We start from the raw sequence: 22,681 nt of genomic DNA, 5'->3' as shown, positions 1-22,681 counted from the left end.
CAGTCACCCCATACTGTGACTGGGCCCTGCGTTCTGTCTGCATGGGGCACCTGAAAGGTCTTTAACAACCAATGAGTCAGACTTGTCAGCAGTTCCCTGATCACCAGTGACGAGTCGAGATGGTCTACAGGTAACCCCACAAGTTTTTCCAAATTTGTTTCTGTTTTGACTATTGTGAGTAGACAGGCTAGCAAAAAAGCCCTGCAGAACAGTAACTATGGGAAACCGATGCCTTTCTAGCCAACCGATGCCTTTTTCCTCTGGCCCCAGTAGAAATGGAGCAAGCGGTCTACCTCTGCCTCTTCTTCCTGACACTGGCTGAAGATTCTGTCCAGATCGAGGACAACAAGATCCCCAGCTTGTGCGCGGGGCAACCTGGCATTCCGGGAAACCCTGGCATCCATGGCAGTCAGGGGCTGCCCGGCAGAGATGGACGTGATGGCCGGGATGGAGCAGTGGGATTGCCGGGTGAAAAGGGCGAGGTTGGACAGCAAGGTAAGAGGACGTCTAACATCTGTCCTGAAGGGCAGGTGTCTAAGGATCAGCTGTTGGGGTTGGCTCTTGGATGCAGTTTGGGGACTCGGAGCAATTTCCTCCCCATTGCTTATCATGTGGCTTATATTGTTCTCCATGTTATCTTCACAAAATTTTATCATCATTTTATCACAACAGCCCTGTGAGGTAGGTCAGGCCGGCGTTGTGTGGTTGGCCCAAGGTCACTCAGTAAGCTTCCATGGCAGAGTGGGGATTCGAAACGGGATCTCCCTAGTCTAACTGTGACACCATGCTGGCCCTTAAATGATTCCCTCGACCCAGCCTAGCCTGTTTGCGGGATGGGAGATCTATTTGCTGAAAGCCAGCATGGTGTAGTGGTTAAGAGCAGTGGTTTGGAGCGCTGGACTCTGATCCGGAGAACCGGGTTTGATTCCCCACTCCTCCACATGAGCGGCGGAGGCTAACCTGGTAAACTGGGTTAGTTTCCCCACTCCTACCCATGAAGCCAGCTGGGTGACCTTGGGCTAGTCACACTCTCTCAGCCTCACAGGGTGTCTGTCTGTTGTGGGGAGGGGAAGGGAAGGTGATTGTAAGCCGGTTTGATTCTCCCTTAAGTGGCAGAGAAAGTTGGCAGATAAAAACCAACTCTTCTTCTTTATTTGAAGGCCCCTTCCTAGCAATGGCGCAAGAGCCAGTGTGGTGCTATGGGCAGAGTGCTGGACTAGGAGACCCAGGTTCGAATCTCCACTCTTCCGTGGAAGCTCGCTGGTGACCTTAGCCCAGTCACACCCTTGGCTTCACCTACCTCACAGGGTTGTTGTGATGATAAAATGGACAAGAGAACAATGTGAGCCACTTTGGATCGTCATCAGAGAGAAGGGCGGGAATAAATAAATAAAATAATTCCTTAAGGGGGTTGGGGTGTTCAACTATGTTGAAGCGTGTTCTTTGGCCCTCCCACGTACCTTGGCTTGCTTGCTTGAGTCATCTGGAGGTCTCAGTTTTCTGCCCCCTTGAGTTCTCCCGTCTCTTCGGTTGCTTCACTGTCTAGATTGTTTCGGCTAATCAACGGGGACGGGAAGTTTATGATCGATCTGTGATGTTCTGGCGGGTGGCCTTGGCAAAATGCATCCTTTTGTGTTACCCAGCTAATTTCACTGGTGGTGGAAGAGCTGGTGGTGGGATTTGTGGGCATGACCTACTCATGCTGTTCTTTTCCTGCTTCTTCCCAAGGACCGTCAGGCCTGAGAGGAGACAGGGGCAGCCCTGGCATAAACGGGCTGCCAGGGGAGAAGGGGACCCCGGGGGAGTGCGCCGTGGCGCCCCGCTCGGCCTTCAGCGCCAAGCGCTCCGAGTCGCGCAGCCCGCCCCTGGCTGACCAGCCGATCGTCTTCGACGTCGTCCTGATCAACGAGCAGGGGCACTACGACGGGAACACGGGCAAGTTCCTCTGTGAGATCCCTGGCCTGTACTACTTTGCGGTCCACGCCACCGTCTACCGCATGAGCCTCCAGTTCGACATCATGAAGAACGGCAAGTCGGTGGCCTCCTTCTTCCAGTTTTACGGCAACTGGCCCAAACCCACGTCGTTGTCCGGGGGCACCCTGGTACGGCTGGAGCCCGAGGACGAAGTCTGGGTGCAGGTTGGGGTGGGAGACTACACTGGCTTCTACTCCAGCGTCAAGACGGACAGCACCTTCACGGGGTTTCTGGTCTATTCCTATTGGCCTAACTCTGCCGTCTTTGCCTGACTGACGACACCCTCCTCTCCTCCGCCACGTGGTTAGTGGAGAACTCCTGAGTTCCTATTCACAGCTCTGCCATGATATTATCCACGGGGATACTCCTGTTTCCGTAACCCAAGGGGTGTGACACCCCTGTATTTAATGGCCTGATGAGGGTCTTAGGGTCTTTGCATTGTGATCAGCACGAGATGTCCTATAGGCAACACCAAGCCAAGGAGGAGACAGCCATGTGTCAGAGAAGCAAGTCACATTTTGTGTGTTTGGCTGTAGTAAATAAAGCATATTCTTTGAGGGTATATAGCACAGACACATACTGCCCACCAAACAGACATTTGTTGGGAGCTAGCATGGTTAGGAGCGGTAGACTCTAATCTGCAGAACCGGGTTTGACTCCCCACTCCTCTACATGAGCAACAGACTCTAATCTGGAGAACCAGGTTCGATTCTGCACTCCTCCACATGAGTGGCGGACTCTAATCTGGTGAACCGGGTTTCCCCCCACTCCTACACACAAAGCCAGCTGGGTGATCTTGGGCCAGTCACAGTTTTCTCTGAACTCACTCAGCCCCACCTACTTCACAAGGTGCCTGTTGTGGGGAGAGGAAGGGAAGGCGATTGTAAGCTGGTTTGATTCTCCTTAAAAGGTAGAGAAAATCAGCCTATAAAAACCAACTCCTCTTCTCCTCCTCCTCTGTGGTATTCACTCCCCAATAGACAAGTAGGCACTGGCAGAATCTACAGCCATGGAGTCAGGCTAACTCACCTCACAGGGTTGTTGTGAGGAGAAATAAGAGCGGAATGGCATTTTGCACACTGAAAAGTGCTATAAAATAATTCTAAATAATAATAGTATTAGAACAGCTGCTACAAGTAGTTACAGATAGAGAATCTCATTTTAATAGTCTTCTTACCCTGGAAAGAAGGGGTAGTTCTTCCACCCTCTTTTTTTTTTTAATCAAAGAAAAGCTGGAATGGAAATTGCTGCCCGGGCTAAGTTCCTACCTTGGGGACAGTTGATAAAAAGAAAGGCTGTAGTGCAAAGGTGTTCAGGCCTCTTTCCTAGCTAAGAAACTGGGGCAAAATCAGCAATAGTTCTTTGAAACACTGAACAAGCTGGGCCTGCTCTCTGTCAGGGAGTATAAAGGAAATGGCTTTCAAATTCCCATTCACACACACCAACCTGTGAAAACGCTTAACCCGGCCAATATCAATGCAGAGAGACGTTTAGCCACTAGAAGGCACCCGTAGGCCAGAATTTAAAATTTCTTTAATCTGCATGGGTTCTGGGGCCCATACCATCACCCTATAGTTTAATTCTGTTTCTGCAACGTACAAATCCTATACTAGGATTTTTTTTCACTTAGCGAGTGTAAGGCTGACCCACGACGCAGAGATTTGAATCTCTTATGCTTTCTGTGCGCCATTAATGTGTATATGTATGCATACACTCTTGTCTTTTCTAAGTTGTTTTCCACATAATGCAAATCTTTTTTTTTTTTTTGTTCACATCTCTGTGTAAGAAGAAAGTGTGTGCCAGAATTTGTGAGTTGCTGTGAGATTTTTTACCTACACAAGCAACACTGCTTGGAACGCCAATTTTTGTTCTGGATCCTGTTCTTAATTGCAGTCAGGGAAACTAAAGCCAGGTTGCTTCCCCATGGAGGTTTTGCTCTGCGTTTCCCCCACCCCAAATGCCACCCCCCTGCACATTTTCATGCAATCATTCACCTTCTAGGTTCTCCCCAGATCCACTGTATAGTTTCCCAAATAGGGTTGCCAACCTCCAGGTAGTAGCTGGAGATCTCTCGCTATTACAACTGGTCTCCAGCCAGTAGAGACCAGTTCCCCTGGAAAAAATGGCCGCTTTGGCAATTGGACTCTATGGCATTGAAGTCCCTCCCCTCCCCAAACCCCGCCCTCCTCAGGCTCCACCCGGACCTGGCAACCCTATTCCCAAACCTATTTGGTACCATCTTTCTGGAAAGATGGTACTCAAAACAGAGTTGGCCGTGGACATATCTGGTGCTATTTCTTCTCAATTTCCCCACACACCTACCACTCTCCACCCTTGGGCAAGCTTATTGCCCTTTTTTTAAACTAATAGTAAATATTTGCTCCATTTAACTTGGAGATTCCCAGGATTGAACCTGGGACCTTCTGCATGCAAAGCGGTTGCTCAACCACTGAGCCGTGGCCTCTCCCTCCTCAAGTCCCCATCCCTCTGATTGGATACACCAGACTGTTGCTCTTTCCATTGTGACCCAGTCTGCTGCACCAGATTCTCCTGGGGCTCATGTGCACTGTTTGATCTCTGTGCTTCACTGTTGTGTGTGTGTAAAGTGCCGTCAAGTCGCAGTCGACTTATGGCGACCCCTTCGGGGGTTTTCATGGCAAGAGACTAACAGAGGTGATTTGCCAGTGCCTTCTTCTGCACAGCAACCCTGGTATTCCTTGGTGGTCTCCCAGTTAGAAGGAGTGCATTTGGGGAAGGCTGACGTTGGGGCACAGAGTAGCCGCCATTCACGGGGTGACCCCATTGGCGTCCTAATTCCATCATTTGTGGCCAGGATAGGGTTGTCATTCAAACATTTTTGTCAAAATCAAGTTTGGTTATAAGGATGAGCTCGGGTCTAGGGCTCACAGCAGGTCCCATGTTGGAAGATCTGCAAGTCCATGAAACAGTGCCCACTGGTGTGCCCAAGGCCCTGATCCATCCTCAGGCAAACCCTGCATATTCATTGAAAGTATCCAGCCAAAGAAAAGCAGCCAGGAAGAGAGTCAGTGGCCCTTGCCCCATTACATTTTTAGCAATGGCCAGGCTGGGAGGGTTTTTTTCCCCCTGGCTGTTGGCAGCCACCCTGGAGAGGGACCCTGGAGAGCTGCTGCCTGAGACCCTGGAGAGCTACTGCTGGTCTGAGTAGACAATACTGACTTTGATGGACCAAGGGTCTGATTCAATAGAAGGCAGCTTCATGTGTTTGGGGAGGGGCCATGGCTCAGTGGTAGAGCCTCTGCTTTGCATGCAGAAGGTCCCAGGTTCAATCCCTGGCATCGCCAGTTAAAGGGTCTAGGTAAGTAGGTGACGTGAAAGGCCTCTGCCTGAGACCCTGAAGATCTGCTGCCAGTCTGAGTAGACAATACTGACCTTGGTGGACCAAGGATCTGACAGTATAAGGCAGCTTAATTTGTGGGGAAGGGCCGTGATTCAGTGGTATAGCATCTGCTTGGCATGCAGAAGGTCTCAGGTTCAATCCCCGGCATCTGCAGTAAAAAAGGAGCAGGCAGCAGGTGATGTGAAAGACCTCTACCCTAGACCCTGAACAGCTGCTTCCAGTCTGAGTAGGCAATACTGATACTGATAGATCAAAATGGTCAGTAAGGCAGCTTCATGTGCTGGGCAGCACATCAGCTGTGCTGGGAACCCGACACCCTGAATTAAATTAACTAAAGCTTGCAGTCCTGAAGAAATGCCACACACACACCCAATAGGGTTGCCAACTTGCAGGTAGTAGCTGGAGATCTCCTGCTATTACAACTGATCTCCAGCCAATAGAGATCAGTTCCCCTGGAGAAAATGGCTGCTTTGGCCATTGGACTCTATGGCATTGAAGTCCCTCCCCTCCCCAAACCCCACCCTCCTCAGGCTCCGCCCCAAGAGGACCTGGTAACCCTACCCCCCCAGCTTACATATACCCTATTTGAAAAGCAAGGGGTAGGGAAGACAGCTGATGGCATAACCGCTTAGGAAGAAAAGCAAACAGATTTGAGTAGAAAGGAGCAAGAGTCCAGTAGCACCTTAAAGACTAACAAAATTTTTGGCAGTGGATGAGCTTTGAGATTTGAGGCAACCCGAAATGGAGGCCCTCGAGCGCATCCGTCCCTTTCTGCAGTGCCAAGCGGAAACGACAGGGACATTTTTGGGACAGCCCCAGCCCAGACTTTCCCCTGGGGCTTTGGGGATAAGTCTCAGCCAAGTCTTCCTCTCTGGCCCCAGATTCCCAGTGTGAGAACGGTGACCCCGCTTGGGGAAAGGTCTTTTATTTTTAGCCAGGGAAGGAAGAAAGATCACTGCATTCCTGCCCAAAATAGGCCTCGTTGAGCTCCTTTCCCCAAATGTTTCTGGAACAGGCACAGATGGAGAACTTTCAGAGCTAATCACAAATGCCTTGGAATTTCAGGTCACACCTAGAGAGGCTTTGAGGGTGCTGGGAAGGAGGACCGCTGCTGGCAACACCCTCCAGCACTGGGTACTGTTCCTGGTGGGATCGCCAGGGATTCTCCGCCCTGGCAACTTCCTAAACTTAGCTTGGCTTAGGTGGAGATGGGGTTTGGGGAGGGGAGGGACTTTAATGCCATAGAATCCAATTGCCAAGGTGGCCATTTTCTCCAGGTGAACTGATCTCTCTTAGCTGGAGATCAGTTGTAACAGTGGGAGATCTCCAGCTACCACCTGGAGGTTGGCAACCCTACCCTTGGTCCATCAAGAACAGGATTGTCTACTCAGACTGGCAGCGGCTTTCCAGGGTCTCAGGTGGAGGTCTTTCACATCACCTACCACCGGAACCTTTTTTTTAAAGCTGGAGATGCCGGGGATTGAACCTGCGACCTTCCACATGCCAAGCAGATGCTCTCCCACTGAGCCACAGCTCCTCCCCAGCTAACTCCCTTTTTTCCTACAAGTTGGGCTGGGTTCAGTCTTGCCTCCCTCAGGGTCCCCATGCTTCTTTCCTGGAAGTAGATTAAATTCTTGCTCAATGCATGTTTCGATTAGATCTGTTTTTGTCAGGAGGGATGTTTTCCCAGTGCCTAAGCGAATCCACAGATCAATGGCTGGCTCAGGTTTCTCTGTAAGAAGGGGAGGAAGAAACCTTTCCGGTACTAAATGTGGCTCCTGGTCTTGGGCAACTTCTGTTTTAGGCACAGCATCGGGGAAGAAGGTATACTTTCTCTGAATGTGGAGTTTCCATTTTAACACTCAGCAACAATATGCTCATAGGGCCGCCCTCTGTGAATTTTATCAGATGTGATCTCCAGATTCCAAATACCAGGTCTCATATGTAGTAGGGTTGCCAGGTCTGGGTTGGGCAATACCTGGAGATCTCGGGGGTGGGGCCTTGGGAGGGCAGGGTTTGGGGAGGGACCTCAGCGGGGTATAATGCCATAGGGTCTACCCCCCAAAGCGGCCATTTTCTCCTGGTGATCTGATCTCTCTCGCCTGGAAAACCAACCATAATAGCAGGAGATCTCCAGGTGCCACCCGGAAGATAGCAAACCTACTCATAAGGCATAATCCGTGGGGAAATTCTTCAAACCCCAATGAAATGAAAGGGAGTTGCCCATTTGACAAAATTCATGGAGCACTCTGTTGCCAAGGCATTTTTAAAATGAAAACCCCATGTTCAGAGGCAGTATACCTTCTTCCTAGATGCACCACAGAGGAGTTGAGTTTTAAGTCTGATGGGGAAAGCCATGCATGGTCCCCTGATTTAAGAGACCCCATGGCAGAAGCCCAGAAAGCCGGTGGGATTACTCTGGGTATAAGGAAACGTGCCCATCTTTTCAATCAAAACTGGACTCCTGTGCTTAAGCTCAAATGGCTCAGCTGCTCCATGTCTGGCTGCGGGCTGCCTCATTAGTTGATCCCCCTGCTTGGGGGTCTGGCGGCTGGGGCCCACTCATTTGTTGACAGAAGAGAGAGGGGGAGAAAACCACAGGGGGGATCATATGTCTGCTCTCCTCCCTCCTCCTGGCTGGGGGGCAAACCTGCAGCAAAAACATCCACCTCCTCAATAAAGCCGCCACCTGGACTTGATCTCCCCGCATGGCAAGAGCTCAGATCTGACCAGACAAAGGATTTGGGTGGGGGTGCAAAAGAACAGTGGAGGCTTAAACAGACAGGAGCAGAATCAGCCCTATGTTGATTTGCCTCGAAACGAGCTCTTTCTTTTCCAGCAACATGGAGGCGGTGATTAGGGTTGCCCACCTCCAGGTACTAGCTGGAGATCTCCTGCTATTGCAACTGATCTCCAGCCGAATAGAGATCAGTTCACCTGGAGAAAATGGCCGCTTTGGCAATTAGACTCTATGGCATTGAACTCCCTCCCTTCCCCAAACCCTGCCCTCCTCAGGCTCCACCCCAAAAACCTCCCACCGGTGGCGAAGAGGGACCTGGCAACCCTGACAGTGACTGAGATGGATGGGGAGTGAGAGAAACCTCCTGGGCCAACCGCCTTCTGGGCATCCTGACTTTTGAAGTGTTTCCTTTCGTCTCTCTGTACAGGGTGCCAGCTTGGCAGGGCAACCGACAGGAGAGCCCAGCAGCTGAGCGGGAGCTCCATGCCACCGCTAGTCCCTAGCAGGGGTTTCCTTGCCTTTTCAAGAAAGGATTGCTGAAAAGTGCCTGGAACAATAAGAGATGAATCAATGCACTGGATTTTGGCAAAACCCTCTGGTTCCCCATCATTTAGGAAGCTGAACCCTCCTCTGCATTCTAACCAGGGTTGATGTCAGCATCCCCTGAGGTGGGGCAGCTACCAGGACCCAGGACTTCCAGCGGGGCCCACTGCCTAGGGTTTCCAGCTCCAGGCTGGGAAATACCTAGAGATTTTTGGGGCAGAGCCTGAGGAGAGCAGGGTTTGGGGAGGGAAGGGGCTTCAGTGCCATAGAGTCCAATTGCCAAAGCGGCCATTTTCTCCAGGTGAACTGATCTCTATTGGCTGGAGATCAGTTATAATAGCAGGAGACCTCCAGCTAGTACCTGGAGGTTGGAAACCCTACCACTGCCGACCCAGCCGTGCTTCTCCCACCTGTGCTTTGCCACCAGCACTCCCAGCTGCAGGGAGTGAGTGAGGGCAGCTGTGAGTGAAGGTGGTGGGGACATGCACAGGCAGGTGGGCAGAATGCAGGAGGAAGAGAGTTAACATAAGAAGAACATAAGAAAAGCCGTGCTGATCAGACCCATCAAGTCCAGCAGTCTGTTCACACAGTGGCCAACTAGGTGCCTCTAGGAAGCCCACAAGCAAGACGACTGCAGCAGCACCATCCTGCCTGTGTTCCACAGCACCTAAGATAATAGGCATGCTGTTGTGAGTTGTGAGTAAAGGGCGCGTGGGATCTGAGGCCCTCTCTGCCCAGGGTCCCCTGAAACCTGGAACAGCCCTGAGTTTAACATAGATTTTCTTTTTCCACTTTCCAGTCTGGTAGTTATTCTTGTTTCTCACTGTCTGGTGATTGAGCGTGAGTGGCTGGGACAATAAGGAAAAAGAGGGGCTTCGCATCTGGTGCTATGTGTGTGTCAGGGACGTTGTCCCACCAGAACAGTTATCTAATGCTCCCACCAAACAGGATAATTCAACTGTTGTGTTTTTTTTTTAATTTGGCATTTCTACTTTCTGCCAATCATTGCACCCTCTCCGTGGCTCTGAGAAGGCTTTGAAAGTTGACTGATTCTTCATAAACTGGAGCATGGATGAATTTCCCTTTGCCCCGACACTGCTATCATTTACACTCCTGGGGTGTTCATTTAGTAAGTGTTCTGGAATCTGCTGAAGTTTGCTTTGCTTTTCAGTTCCCCCGGAGAAAATGGCTGCTTTCGAGGGTGGACTGTATGTAGGGTTGCCAACCTCCAGGTGGTGGCTGAGGATCTCCCGCTATTACAACTGATCTCCAGGCGACACAGATCAATTCTCCTAGAGAAAATAGCCACTTTGGAAGGTGAACTGTATGGTACTATACCCCACTGAGGCTCTACTCCTCCCCAAACCCCACTCTCCTCAGGATCCCCCCCAAACCTTAAGGAATTTCCCAACCCAGAGTTGGCAACCCTAATTTCTAGTCCAGTCTGTTTCCAAGAGCACACAGCAAGCTGTCTCTGTATGCTCACAAGCCAGGGCAGAAAACCAGCAACCCTCCCTGGAGTGGTTTATCCCGAACAGCTCATATTCAAAGGACAGGTACACTGCCCCAGCTGGTGGAGGTTCCGCCTTGCTTTCATTGCCTTCTAAAGATGGCTAATGGATCCTTCTGTCCGTAGTCTCCATCTGTCCTGAAAGCCATCTTTCAACTTTACTTTGCAAGCCACTTTGAGAGTCTTGCTGGGAAGGGGAGTAGAAATGGAAATTGTTGTTAATAATTAATCCAGCCCCCCTCCCCCCACACCTCTCTTTCCTCTTGAGCACCAGAATTAAGTGTGCTCTGGGCAGCTTCTTGAGGGCAGGTAAGGCCTACAAGGAGAGGAGGCTCTGCTCTTTACTGCCGCGGAGGTCACATCATGCTCCCTGAGATCTGCCACACAAATGCTGGAGAGCTCCAGCTTGGCGATGCGAGTCATACAGCACATGCTGGGAAGAGGCAAAGATCAGGGTCCTGTTCCCCCCTCTCCAGCTTCCAGACCCACATTCAGGGATAAAAACATAGAGTTGGAAGGTACCTCAAGGGTCATCTAGTCCAACCCCCTGCACAATGCAGGAAATTCACAGCCATCTCCCCCCACCAACTCCCCCAGTGTCCTCTGCTCTATGCCCAGAAGAAGGCAAAAAACCTCCAGGATCTAGGGTTGCCAGCTCCCTCTTCGCCACCACAGGAGGTTTTTGGGGCAGAGCCTGAGGAGGGCAGGGGATGGGAAGGGACTTCAATGCCATAGAGTCCAATTGCCACAGCGGCCATGTTCTCCAGGGGAACTGATCTCTATCAGCTGGAGATCAGTTGTAATAGAAGGAAATCTGCAGCTACTACCTGGAGGTGGGCAACCCTACTCATTATAGGCCCAAAGAGTGTTCCCTTCTACCTTCTGGTTGCACCCTTCATGGTCCATTTGCAATAGCTGCCGGATCAGCAAGTCCAGAGGCAGGCCAGGCCGCCTCTCAGCGGCATTAGCCAGGAATCGTGGCTGTCAATATCGCCTCCATCTTCCCCGAGCCAGGAGCCATGTCTATAGGTCCCCCCACCCACCCTTTCTAATTGCCTGCTCTTAACAGCCAGGCAGTGATTAAACCGCAGGCTCAATGTCTCCTTGTGGGCAGATGGAGCTTTCAGAACGCAGCACCTTCCTCTCTTGCACAGACTATAATGAGGCCTGAGAAATCAGAGGGGCATTTTGGAAAGGCACGGCTGTGTCGATTCACCAGAGGCGAGAGCATTTTCCCTCTCCTCCTCCGCTTTGCCGTGACGCCAGGGCATTCGGGAGCGCCAACCAAAGGGGCTAGAGTCCTATCAATTCACCCATTCTTCTGCCTCCTGCCAGCATCACCAGAACCGATGGAGTCATTTCCCCACATCAGTATGTACTCCCTTTTATTCACATTACTAACAAAGCAATGAAGAGACTCGTTTTTAAAACTGAGAAGGCTCTGGCTTGAATCGCGTGCCAGTTCCCAAATAGGGACTCCCGGGCAAAAATCTGCAATCGGTTGCAGAATTTAAATAGGGTTGCCAACTCTGGGTTGGGACATTCCTGGAAATTTGGGGTTGGAGCCTGGGGAGGGCAGGGTTTGGGGTCAGGAGAGGGCTCGGGGGGGGGGGTATAATGCCATAGAGTCTGTCAGTGAATGCTTCTGCCCAACAAAGATGGTGGGTAAATACTCTTAGAAAAACCAATTAGCTAAAACAGCCAAGGCAAAGAAGAAAAATCAGTGAATACTATTTCTTTTGTCTCTTCTGCCTCTTGAATTTTTACTAGGGTTGCCAACCTCCAGGTGGTACCCGGAGAACTCCTGCTAATACAATTGATCTCCAGACGACCAAGATAGATTTCCCCTGGAGAAAATGGCAGCTTGGGAGAGTGGGCTGTATGGCATTATCATCTGCTGAGCTCTCTCCCCTCCCCAAACCCCTCCCTCCCCAGGCTCCACCCCCCACATCTACAGGTATTTCCCAACCCAGAGGTGGCAACCCTAATTTTTTACCCTTTGCTTGATATCTCCTGCATGCCCAACGATGATAAGAGGCGGCAGGCAAAGGAGGCTAAGTGCTTCTGACCATTTCAGTGTACACAAACCATACTATGCAGAGAGGCCTTTAACACCAGGGGCTATTGACACTCCTTAATCGTGCATTAATTGTGTTCACACATGGGAATGGACCCTTATCGGCGGCTGAAATTCCTAGCGCTTTCCTGCTGGTGCACCTGGCATTGAGAGCTGGTTTTCAGGAGACTAGACAGAAGGCTTTATTGCCTCCTTTTATTGCTAGGTTAACCTGTGTACACAGTTGGGAGCTAGGATTGGTCCATGGTCAGTGGTCAAGGCCCCAAGCAGTCCAAGGCTTGCCATTCTTTGCATAGTCTAGTAGGTGGCATGACTTCAGGCTAAGCTTCACTGCGTAGGGTTGCCAACCTCCAGCTGGGGGCCTGGAGATCTCTTGTAACTACAAGTGATCTCCAAATTACAGAGATTAGTTCCCCTGAAGAAAATGGCTACTCTGGAGGGTGGACTCTATGGCATTATACCCCACTGAGGTCCCTCCCCTCTCCAGGCTCTCCCCCCACAAATCTCCAGGAATTTCCCAATCTGGAGTTGGCAACCCTATCTAATGGATGCTTTCGCCCCTATTTCTATCAGATTTGTTGGCAGGGATTAATTTTCCCCAGTGTATATAGAGACAGGATATACCCTAGCCTGGCCTCATACCTTATTTTGGATTAGCAGGAAATATTAAGAGTGACTTTTGAATTTCATAGGATCACATCACTCAGCGGTTTTCGAACTGGGTTCACCTTGTATGTTCTCATTGCCGAAGGCTGGCCACTGCAGGAAAAAACCAGTATTGTGGCACCTTAGAGAATAGGGGAGGGGTTGTAGCTCAGTCGTAGAGCATCTGCTTGGCATGCAGAAGCTCCCAGGTTCAGTCCCCGGCATCTCCAGTTAAAGGGACTAGGCAAGTAGGTGATGTGAAAGATCTCCGCCTGAGACCCTGGAGAGCTGCTGCTGGTCTGAGTAGACAATACTGACTTTGATGGACCAGTTAAATAGAAGGCAGCTTCATGTGTTCGTGTTTGGGGAGGGGCTGCGGCTCAGTGGTAGAGCATATGCTTGGCATGCAGAAGGTCCCAGATTCAATGCCTGGCATCTCCGGTTAAAGGGACTAGGCAAGTAGGTGATGTGAAAGACCTTTTGCCTGAGACCCTGGAGAGCCGCTGCTGGTCTGTGCAGACAATACAGAATTTGATGGACCAAGGGTCTGATTCAGTAGAAGGCAGCTTCATGTGTTCACAGATTTACAGCCCACTTAGTCAAATCTGCTTCCAGTCCATGAAAATGTGTTATTTTCTCTTCATCACTGGCATGCTGCCCATCTATTCTAGCCCACAGCATCTTGTGGCCCGATAAATCTGCCGGTCTTAAGGTACAAGACTGTTGTTGGTTTTGCTGGGGTTTGGAAAAGTTTATCATGTTCTCTACCAGAACAGGGCGCATGATTCTGTGCAGATAAAGATCCACATCGGTGCTACTGTCCATCCTGAGGAAATTTCCACGATGCTATCTCAGCACCAGATGACAAAGACGCCCAGCACTTTAAGGAAGATGTATAAGAGTTTGAAAGCGTAAGCAGATTTGTGTCCCAACTCTGGCAGCAAATCAGTTATGACTGAAGTTACATGGAAATTGCAGCTCTCAAAGATTATATTGACATGTTTTTCTGGGGCCCTGTTCCTTTTCCCAGAAGGCAGTAAATGAAAACATAACCTGTTTCAGTTACTATTTGACATACTGAGCACATTATCTGAATAATTTAAGTGTTTTTGTTGTTTTTATTTCTGGAAACATGCATTACCGATATTTGGGTTTTACATAGAATGAACTATGTCTTATCAAGGGCTAGGTAATGGGGAAATGAGGAAGTGAAGGAGAGGAGGAAGGATTGGGGGAATGCCATAAAAGCCTTCCATAGGTTAGTGTATGCCATTTTCATTTCAATTTGTTCAAACCACAGACTGCAACCAATCTCCTCTGCTCCAAAAAACCCAGTTCCTCAAGATCAAACTATTTTCTGGAACCTTGAGGTCTAGAAACTTACATGAAAAAGAGCTGAGATTTTTTTTGAGAGAGCGCCTAATCATGCATAAGGTGCAAGATAGGACTCATTAATCAACCGTACCATTCGCACTTTCTCCATAGCAGAACCCATCCTTTGAAAAGCCTCACCTGAAGACTTCTGTCTGCTTCTCTCATCACTGGAGGTCTGAAGGCAGGTAAACGGGTTCGTTTCAATTCGTTAGAAGCCTGGATGTCAGTGACTCTAGCGTGGTTTTAGGCTTCTGCTACAGTTGCTCATTTGCTTTTATTGCTGTATTTATAGACAACAGTTGCTTCAGGGAGCTGAAACAGCAAAGTAGTTAAGGGACTAACAGGAACACACGCACAATGAAACTCCAATTTTTTTTTTAAGTGAAAAGCAATCAGAGGGGGGCTGCAGTTTTGATCAGAGGGCGAGACCGCTTAAGCCTTCCTCTGGGGGTCATTTCCCCATTCAATCTCTTGCCCTCCCCCCCCTCCCCCAGATGTTTTGTTGTTTTCTGCCTGAGATTTCCAGATGGTTTTGTTCTTGTAAATATGCATCAAGGGCCCAATTTAAATGTGGAAGCTGGAAAGGGAAAGAGTTTACCTATGAAAATACCTGGGCAACTTTTACACACTCCCAACATGATGTTTGAACCGTGGGGAAATACCTGCAAATCCAGCCACACACGCTCAGTTAACATGCCAGTTAACAAGGCCTACGGAATGCAAGCATGCAAGCTCAGCATGCGTAGCTACTTTGCAGGGGTTGCAGCATGGTAAGAGGAAGCGGAGGAGTAGTAGTTGGGTTTTATGACTTTCTCTACCTTTTAAGGAGAATCAAACCAGCTTACAATCTCCTTCCCTTCCTCTCCCCACAACAGACACCCTGTGAAATAGGTGGGGCTGAGAGAGTTCAGAGAGAACTGTGACTAGCCCAAGGTGACCCAGCAGGCTTCATGTGTAAGAGTGGGGAAACCACCTGGTTCACCAGATTAGAGTGGGGAATCAAACCCGATTCTCCAGTTTAGAGTCCACCGCTCTTACAGGTGAACTGATCTCTATTGGCTGGAGATCAGTTGTAATAACAGGAGATCTCCAGCTAGTACCTGGAGGTTTAGCAAAACCAAAACAAAAGCACCTCCGTGCCTATACCTTGGTGGTTTGGAAATTAGCACAGGTAAACGGTACACAAATGCTCAGAGCCAGTTAGCCAAATACAAATATTATTAGGTGCTAGACAAAAGAGACAAACTGTGTGAAGCAAAATCTTAACAACTGTGACTAAACAATATACAATATATACATGGAATAATTCAATTTGTGGGCAAAAAAGTCCTCTTCTTAAATATTTCAAAAATGATCCGTTCCAATGGTATAAGTTATTCTCAGGTATTCTCAGGTATAAATCCAACAGGTATGGATCCAAAGTTTTATAGATCAAGACATGGGAACGGATCATTTTTGAAATATTTAAGAAGAGGACTTTTTTGCCCACAAATTGAATTATTCCATGTATATATTGTATATTGTTTAGTCACAGTTGTTAAGATTTTGCTTCACACAGTTTGTCTCTTTTGTCTAGCACCTAATAATATTTGTATTTTGCTAACTGGCTCTGAGCATTTGTGTACCGTTTACCCGTGCTAAGTACCTGGAGGTTGGCAACCCTAACAATGGACTCTATAGGTGACCTCCTGAAGCCTGATACCACTTCATGGCAGTGTGGACGGTGATAGCAGCAGTGTATTATAGCAGTTAAGAGTGTTAGAGCGGGGAGATCCAGGTTCAAATCCCCTTTTGACCATGAAGTTCACAGGGTGGCGATAGGCCCTCAACCTGACCTACCTCACAGGGGCGTTGTGAGGATTAAATGGAGACGTTGAGAACCATGTATGTTGCCCTGAGCCCTCTGGCAGAAGAACAGGATAAAAACATAACAGATAATACTAAATTCCTTTAGAAGGCTTTTGCGAAGTAATCTATGCTACCGTGCTTTGGATATTCTTAATTATTACTGATTGTAAGTCGTTCTAAGTGTTGCAAAGAGACAGCTTTTGCAGGAAACAGCCATCTAGATGCATTTTTAATTCTTCATCAGCGTTGGCCCAACTGGGTTTGGAAGTCCACCTGGCTCTCTGCCAGCAGTGGAGAACTCCATGGTGAGCAAACCCTTTGATTTAAGCTTCTCTTCATGATGGGGAGACCACAGTGATCTGGTCTGGCTGGATCCCAACTATGCTTCGAAGGGACTCTCCTTCGTAAAAATTCTGGCATTTGACTCCCAGCAGCCCCAAGTAAAAGCACAGACAAAATCAAATTGACCTGTGAGAAATACCTTAGCGTACCTGAAAGGATGGTACATTCTGGTCACTTTTGGAAGATTAATGTGCCTCGACTTTTATACAGAATCTGGTTATCTCATGCACAAAATGGCATGTCAAATATATAAGCTGCTAGACCTCAAGAGGCAGGGGAATAATGGGTGCATTGCATTGATTCTAGGTGCTCCTATACCTTCTTCGAACCCAGGGGTCCCCAATCTTTTTAAGCCTGCAGGAATTCTGAAGCAGCGTGGTGGGCGCAGCCACGAAATTGCTGCTGCAGCTTACCTCCAGTCACACACTGTAGACCAGGGGTGTCGAACTCAATTGTTCCGAGGGCCTGATATGACATAAATGTCACTTGGTGGGGCCAGGCCATGCCTCACCAGCTCAGATCAAGAGGAGTGGGGTGACTGCCTCGGCTGGTTCGCAGGCTGGATAAGGGCTCTCAAGGGGCCAGATCCGGCCCTCGGGCCTTACGTTTGACACCCCTGGTGTAGACCCTTGTGCTGTGGTGGCAGCTTCTGCCAAAAAAACATGTTTAGAAATCTGCACAGCCGCTCAAATCTCCAATGGCCAAACAGAAGACATGCTGGGTAAAAGCCCCACCTGGCTCCTCCCCTTTTCTAACAAATACTTGGTAGGCGCCAGGAAAGGTATTGGTGGTCACTACATTGGGGACCCCTGTTCTAACTCGTCACCCACATGCAGAACCAAGGCCAAGACAGGCACATGTGGAGGACCACCAAGTCAGTCTAACTGGGATCTGAGTCCGGTGTCTTTCATTCCAGAGACTCCATGCAGTCCCCCCGCAACTACCTTTCTAGCCATGTGATGAGCAAGTAAGCTCAGACTGTGTAAGAGGAGCTCATAGGGGTGTGCAAGTGAGGCAGGAAGTGCTGTCAAGTCACTTTACAAGAGGGGAGAATCAACTTTGTGGAAAGGGATACTTTTAATTGCAAATAAATGTTTACAGAGAGCAAAGCATGGACTCCGCCATTCCCACACATTCAAACAAACAGCCCCTCCAGGGGCAGCCGGTGGGCCATTTCGACCTAGAATTGTGAGGAGGGGGGCAGAGCAGGCGCAGGAGAAGGAAATGCATTCTCTAAAGCAAGTCTTGCATTTTTGTAAAAACAAAACCAGAAAGAGGATCCGAATGCGTCGTGGCTGAACAAGGCACAAAGCAGGAAGGAGCAGTTAGCTATCTGAGGACAGGGCCAAACCTCTGCCTTCTGACCGTGTCTCTCTCCTCTTCTCCCTCCACCCCCAGCGGCTTGCAACTATCCTGAGCTCTAAAAAAAAAATCTAACCAATTCGAAGAGCTGAAATAGCGTTTCTCCAAGACAGATGGGAGAGAGGGGGAAATTGCATAGTGTGCTGTAATCCATTGCTCTTATCCCCGGAGTTTTCCCCCGGATCCTCCCCGCAGATCAGCATTGAAGTCAAGGCCTGTGCATGCAACAGAGTGAACTGGTGGTAGCCCTCGTGAGGGAAAATGGACTGTTGCCACTTCGGAAGGCGTTGTGTCTGTCAGGAGGGGGCACAGGGCGGATAACACATTAAACACTCCCTCGCATTAAAAGCAAAAACACTTGACCTCTTGGCAAGTGAAAAACCAGCACAGAAAGGAGCAGGCTAGAACCTCCCTCCCTAGTACGCTTGTTTGTTTTAAACTTGGAAGGAGTATTTTACACGAGAGAACATTTTTAAAGGCTTCCCCTGTCTTGGCTTGTTCAATCTGCTCTGCCACCTCAGCTCTGGCTCATTCCATCAAATGTAAAGATCAAATCTGCATTTCAACAACTTTTTAATCTGATACGACTTTATGATTTGGTACTTCTTGCCTCCACACACACATGCTTAAATCAGTTCATTTTGCGGTTAGCCCACCTTCTGCACCATCTTTCCTTCGGACCTGTCACAATTAAGGCACTCAGTATTTGCACAAATCAGTTCTTCCAGCTAGTGAACCTTTGGCAGCCCGCGGAATGCCCCAGATCACCTAGAGAGGAGCTTCGGCCGGCCCTCAATCCAAAGAGTTCAGCAAACGCTCTCCTGCGATCCAGCACTTTGGTGACAAGTTAACCCCCCATTTAAAAATCAAAAGGAAAGCTAAAACCAAATGCAAGAGTCTCTCAAGTCTTTTAAAAATTAAAACAAAAACAGATTTTGGTGGAGGTTTAAATGTTCCCCGGATTGAAAATGGATATGAGAGACTAAACTGACTGCTCTGATTTAGCAAAAAATAAAAATTTACATTTGGAATGTGTCAAAGGAACAGTACCCTGGTTTTCTGAGGGGGAAAGCTGTTAAAAATTATACGTATTGGGTCTTGCAAGATTGCCCAAGAGACCTTGAAAACGCCCAAGCCATCATGTAGCCTTGGGCAATGTAGATGCACACACAGATAAAATTGGGTTTATTACTTTTTCCAACAGCTTCTTGTGCTAATGGATTTAAAACATGTCCCTTCCCAGCAGGGAGTCCTTTCTTCCCCACTTTCAACTGGCATAACCGATAGCCCTTAAAATCCTCTCAGCAACAGACTTCTTGGGGGCCAAGCTCCACTCACACAGGAGCTCTTGTTTTCAAGACTGAAAAAGCTGGTTTGAGATTTTACTCTTTTGGGCTCGTTTTGCAAAGCGGAGTTTAGCTCCCACACATCGCCAAAGAGAAGCATGTAAGGTCACAGTGGCAGGAATTGGAAGCAGCCCAGCCCTCCTACGGCTGCTGGGCATAACCTGCGCAGCGTAAGGCTTGCTTACACAAAAGTGAAACCAAAGGGGCCTGTTTCCCAAGTACACAAGTTAAAGAACAGGGTGCCAGCCGTGTGCTCATGCTATTAAAAGCATTCCGCAAATCTCTCTGGCAAAAAGCAGGGCTCAGCTTACAATCTGAACAGTCATCAATAATTTAGTAGCTAAACAGGAAGGTTGTGCCTCTCAGATTTCACTTTCCGATTTAAAAAAATAAGCAAACTAGCCGCTCTTTGCATTGGGGGGGGGGCAACCATCACTTGTCTGCCTCACCTTCCCAACTCACACATGGGGTACAGGCTAACAGCAGTGACCCACTGGCCTCCCTGACTTTTTAGATTCACTCTTGCTGCCTGATTTCTGAGTACGGGCGATGGTGGTTGAGCAGCTCTGGAAAGAAGGAAACCCAAAGGTTTTTTCTGGTGCCCAGAATAAGGGCACAGCAAACCACTCTGGCTCATATTCCTTCACTCCGTCCACCAAGACTGTCTGTTTACCTTAAGCAAGCAAGTGCTCTTGCTCCAAGGAAACGGCATAGTTTAGCCTTGAAAACTTAAGATCGAGAGCCTATGTTTACTAATGAGGTCACCAGCCTGCTCAAATCCGACCCAGACAAGAAACCATAAAAAGCTTTTTACTGGCTGTATTCACAAACACCTGAGACCAAACCATTCAGTCCCCGGAGCTATTAGATAGGACGTTTTCATTTGTTAGCAAACAAAATACAATGGTCATAACCCTCCGCCTTAACCACAAACAGAAGAAAAAGCAAACAATGCATTTGTGCAACGGTGCTGGAATGTCATAGTTTTGCATAGTGACCTGTGGAAGTTACATGCCAGTGGACGCAATGGGATCCTGACCTAAGTCCTTGTTACACAGCTCAGGGAGTCATGTGTCTACTCCACAGTTGCACTTTGGTGTCCAGTTTGCCTTTCTTGTGGATCTTGAAGCCCCCAAACAAATGGACACAACAAATCTGAAAAAACATTTTTCAGCTGAACAGCTTATAAACTGCACACCCAGAATATGCTCAGCGTCCCAGGACCTAAAACACTGGCCATGTTTCTTGAAAGGAGGCGCTCTACAATGCATAGTTGACGTCAATGTGAGCTAAAGAACATTCTCCCCTGCAAAACAACAGAGGAAGAATTATCCTGCTTTTCTTTTTTTGCTGATATCATTAATCAAGTCCAGCGTAGAAAACTTTCGGCTCTAGTTTGTAGGGACCCCATAATACATGGACTTTCAGCAGCTGTTCCCTTGTAACAGCTCGTTCCTTATCAGGTGAATCTACACATGTGTTCATTGTCAGGTCTCTGGTGGGTTTATAAAGCCTCACTTCTGAACATTCAACTCAATGGCTCAACTAAAAAACTCGCCACACCTCGTAATAGTGGTGTTTCAGACGATGAATGTGACCAGCTACTGTGTTCCCCGATGGCAGCAGCAAACAAATGAAGACAGGAACATGGAGAAAACATTTGGGACATTCTCTATGCTCCAATGATTATAAAGGCTCTTTGGAAAGGAAAATGCTGCCGCTAAGTAGCAGCAGGGACCTGTTCTCCATCAGCCAGTGTAGAAAGCAGTGAGCACAAAGGTGAGAGACACCACTCCGTGCGCCTGGAAAGTCTGGTGGAATGTAGATAATAAAGTTCTCCCCAGCGGCGTTTACAGGTAGACATTGAGAGTCTGCAGGATCATCTGCCGGCAGAGCGGGCAATTGCGCTGGTATGCGGCCTGCTGCAGCAAGATTTCAGTACATTCTTCGCAGAGGCAAAGGTGGCGGCAGGGAAGCAGCAAGACTGTCTTTGTTTGGTCCTGACAAATAACGCACTTCTTCCGTTCCTCTTGCTCTTTCAGAAGAAGCCACGGGTCACTGTCCTCCTCCAGAGCATTTAACTGCTCTTTTGTTGCAGGTTTGGTATGTGACGTGCTTGGACCCTCGCTCTGAGTCTGGGGCTGCCGGCCAGCCAGAACACTCAGTTGCGCAGCTGGTCCCAGATCAATGTCTCTTCTATGCTGGTTTCCACTGCCTCGGGTTAACTGCTGTGCTTGGCGGGCGGGCACTGCGGCCTGCTGACTGGCAGCAGAGAACCCCTGTCGTCTTGGATAAGCTACCCTAAGAGAAGGTAGTCTTAGAATATAGGCCAAGAATGGTAGCCATTCTTGCTGTTGATCCCCGCGGTGGTGAGCTCCCCTGCCCCCTCGGTTCCAGTTGGCCATCTGGAGACCCCAGTCTGCCAACCTGCGCCAGGCTTGCGAGCTCAAGATCATGTCCAGCGATAAGAGCACAACTTGGTAGAGGCGGCACAAGTCCCTGCGCACCCGGTGGTAGGAAGGCATAGAGTTCAAGTAGCCAGTCACCTGGTCCACCAGCGTCCACGTCAGCTGAGGGTTGAGGGTTAAGGCGCAGGCAGCAACCAGCCCCGACAGCAACACTAAGCCGTAAAGGTTGAGGAAGAAGACGTTAATCAGCAGCTTGCTCATGGAGGCAAGGAGATCGAACGCCAGCTGGCAAGGAGACCACAGGAGGATGGACATCGCGATGGCACTGCTGGACAAGCGTGCGAGGAAAGCAGCAAAAATGTCCGTGACGCTCAGGAAAGGGCTGACAATCGTTTCCCACAGTATCAGCCCCAGGGAGAAAAGGTTTTGGGTCCCAATGAGGCAGATGTTGATGATGCTGTTGACAAAGTAAGCCACAAGGCTCATGGCGATGGCGCACACTTCACACACCTGCCTCAGAAGCGACTGGCCGGATCCAACCAGGTTCCAGAGCCCTCGGTGCATCACTTCTTTGCTCCTCAACATCAGATGGGTGAACAGGTGCCCCACTACTTTCAGGCTTTCCATGCTGGAGCACAAACCACGCAGCAAGTTGAAGATGGCATGTACAGAGCCCAGAGTCAGGTAGTACAAGGCCTCCACGACACACAGCAAGAACAACACTATCCCATTCCAGCAGTGGATCATGCAACCCACCAAGGCATTGGGCAAGTTGTAAGCAAAGGCGATGAGCCAGAGGAGGATCGAAACCAGTGTGGAAACAAGGAAGAAGTTGACATCCAGCAAGATGACCAGCAGGTCCAAAATCATCCCCACGCCATTGATAACCAGGAACACGAGATCCATGGCTGGACTCCAGACGGAGAGCTGGCAAAGACGAGATCAATGGTGTTGAAGGAGAACTGAAGTGGACAGAAATGCTTCCCAAAGGGTTGTTGGGAGGGAAAGCCTGTATATCCTAGATACTTCTGTGAAATTATGGAATGTATTGGCCGCTAAATGTGCAAAGACTGATTGATGGCTATACCTCTTTGCACTTGAAGTTTGCTCCCGAGTTACTCAAGCCTAAAATT

The 22,681-nt window shown here is 49.0% G+C and overlaps 2 protein-coding genes across 2 annotated transcripts; one reads left to right on the top strand and one right to left on the bottom strand.

Annotated features, from left to right (window-relative positions):
- Nucleotides 1–275: 275 nt before the first annotated feature.
- C1QTNF5 (C1q and TNF related 5) lies at nt 276–2,255 on the top strand. Its single transcript, XM_056860730.1, has 2 exons — nt 276–495; nt 1,729–2,255. The coding sequence occupies exons 1-2, from the start codon at nt 276–278 to the stop codon at nt 2,244–2,246; spliced, it is 738 nt and encodes a 245-aa protein (XP_056716708.1). The 3' UTR covers nt 2,247–2,255.
- An 18,644-nt stretch (nt 2,256–20,899) lies between these two features.
- On the bottom strand, nt 20,900–22,454 carry RNF26 (ring finger protein 26). The gene has a single exon (XM_056860624.1). The coding sequence runs from the start codon at nt 22,452–22,454 to the stop codon at nt 20,991–20,993; it is 1,464 nt and encodes a 487-aa protein (XP_056716602.1). The 3' UTR covers nt 20,900–20,990.
- Between the last annotated feature and the right edge of the window lie 227 nt (nt 22,455–22,681).

Source organism: Euleptes europaea, chromosome 14, assembly GCF_029931775.1.
Source record: "Euleptes europaea isolate rEulEur1 chromosome 14, rEulEur1.hap1, whole genome shotgun sequence".
Classification (NCBI taxonomy): domain Eukaryota; kingdom Metazoa; phylum Chordata; class Lepidosauria; order Squamata; family Sphaerodactylidae; genus Euleptes; species Euleptes europaea.
Note: the sequence above shows the minus strand (reverse complement) of the source record. Positions and strands in the feature narration are given on the sequence as shown.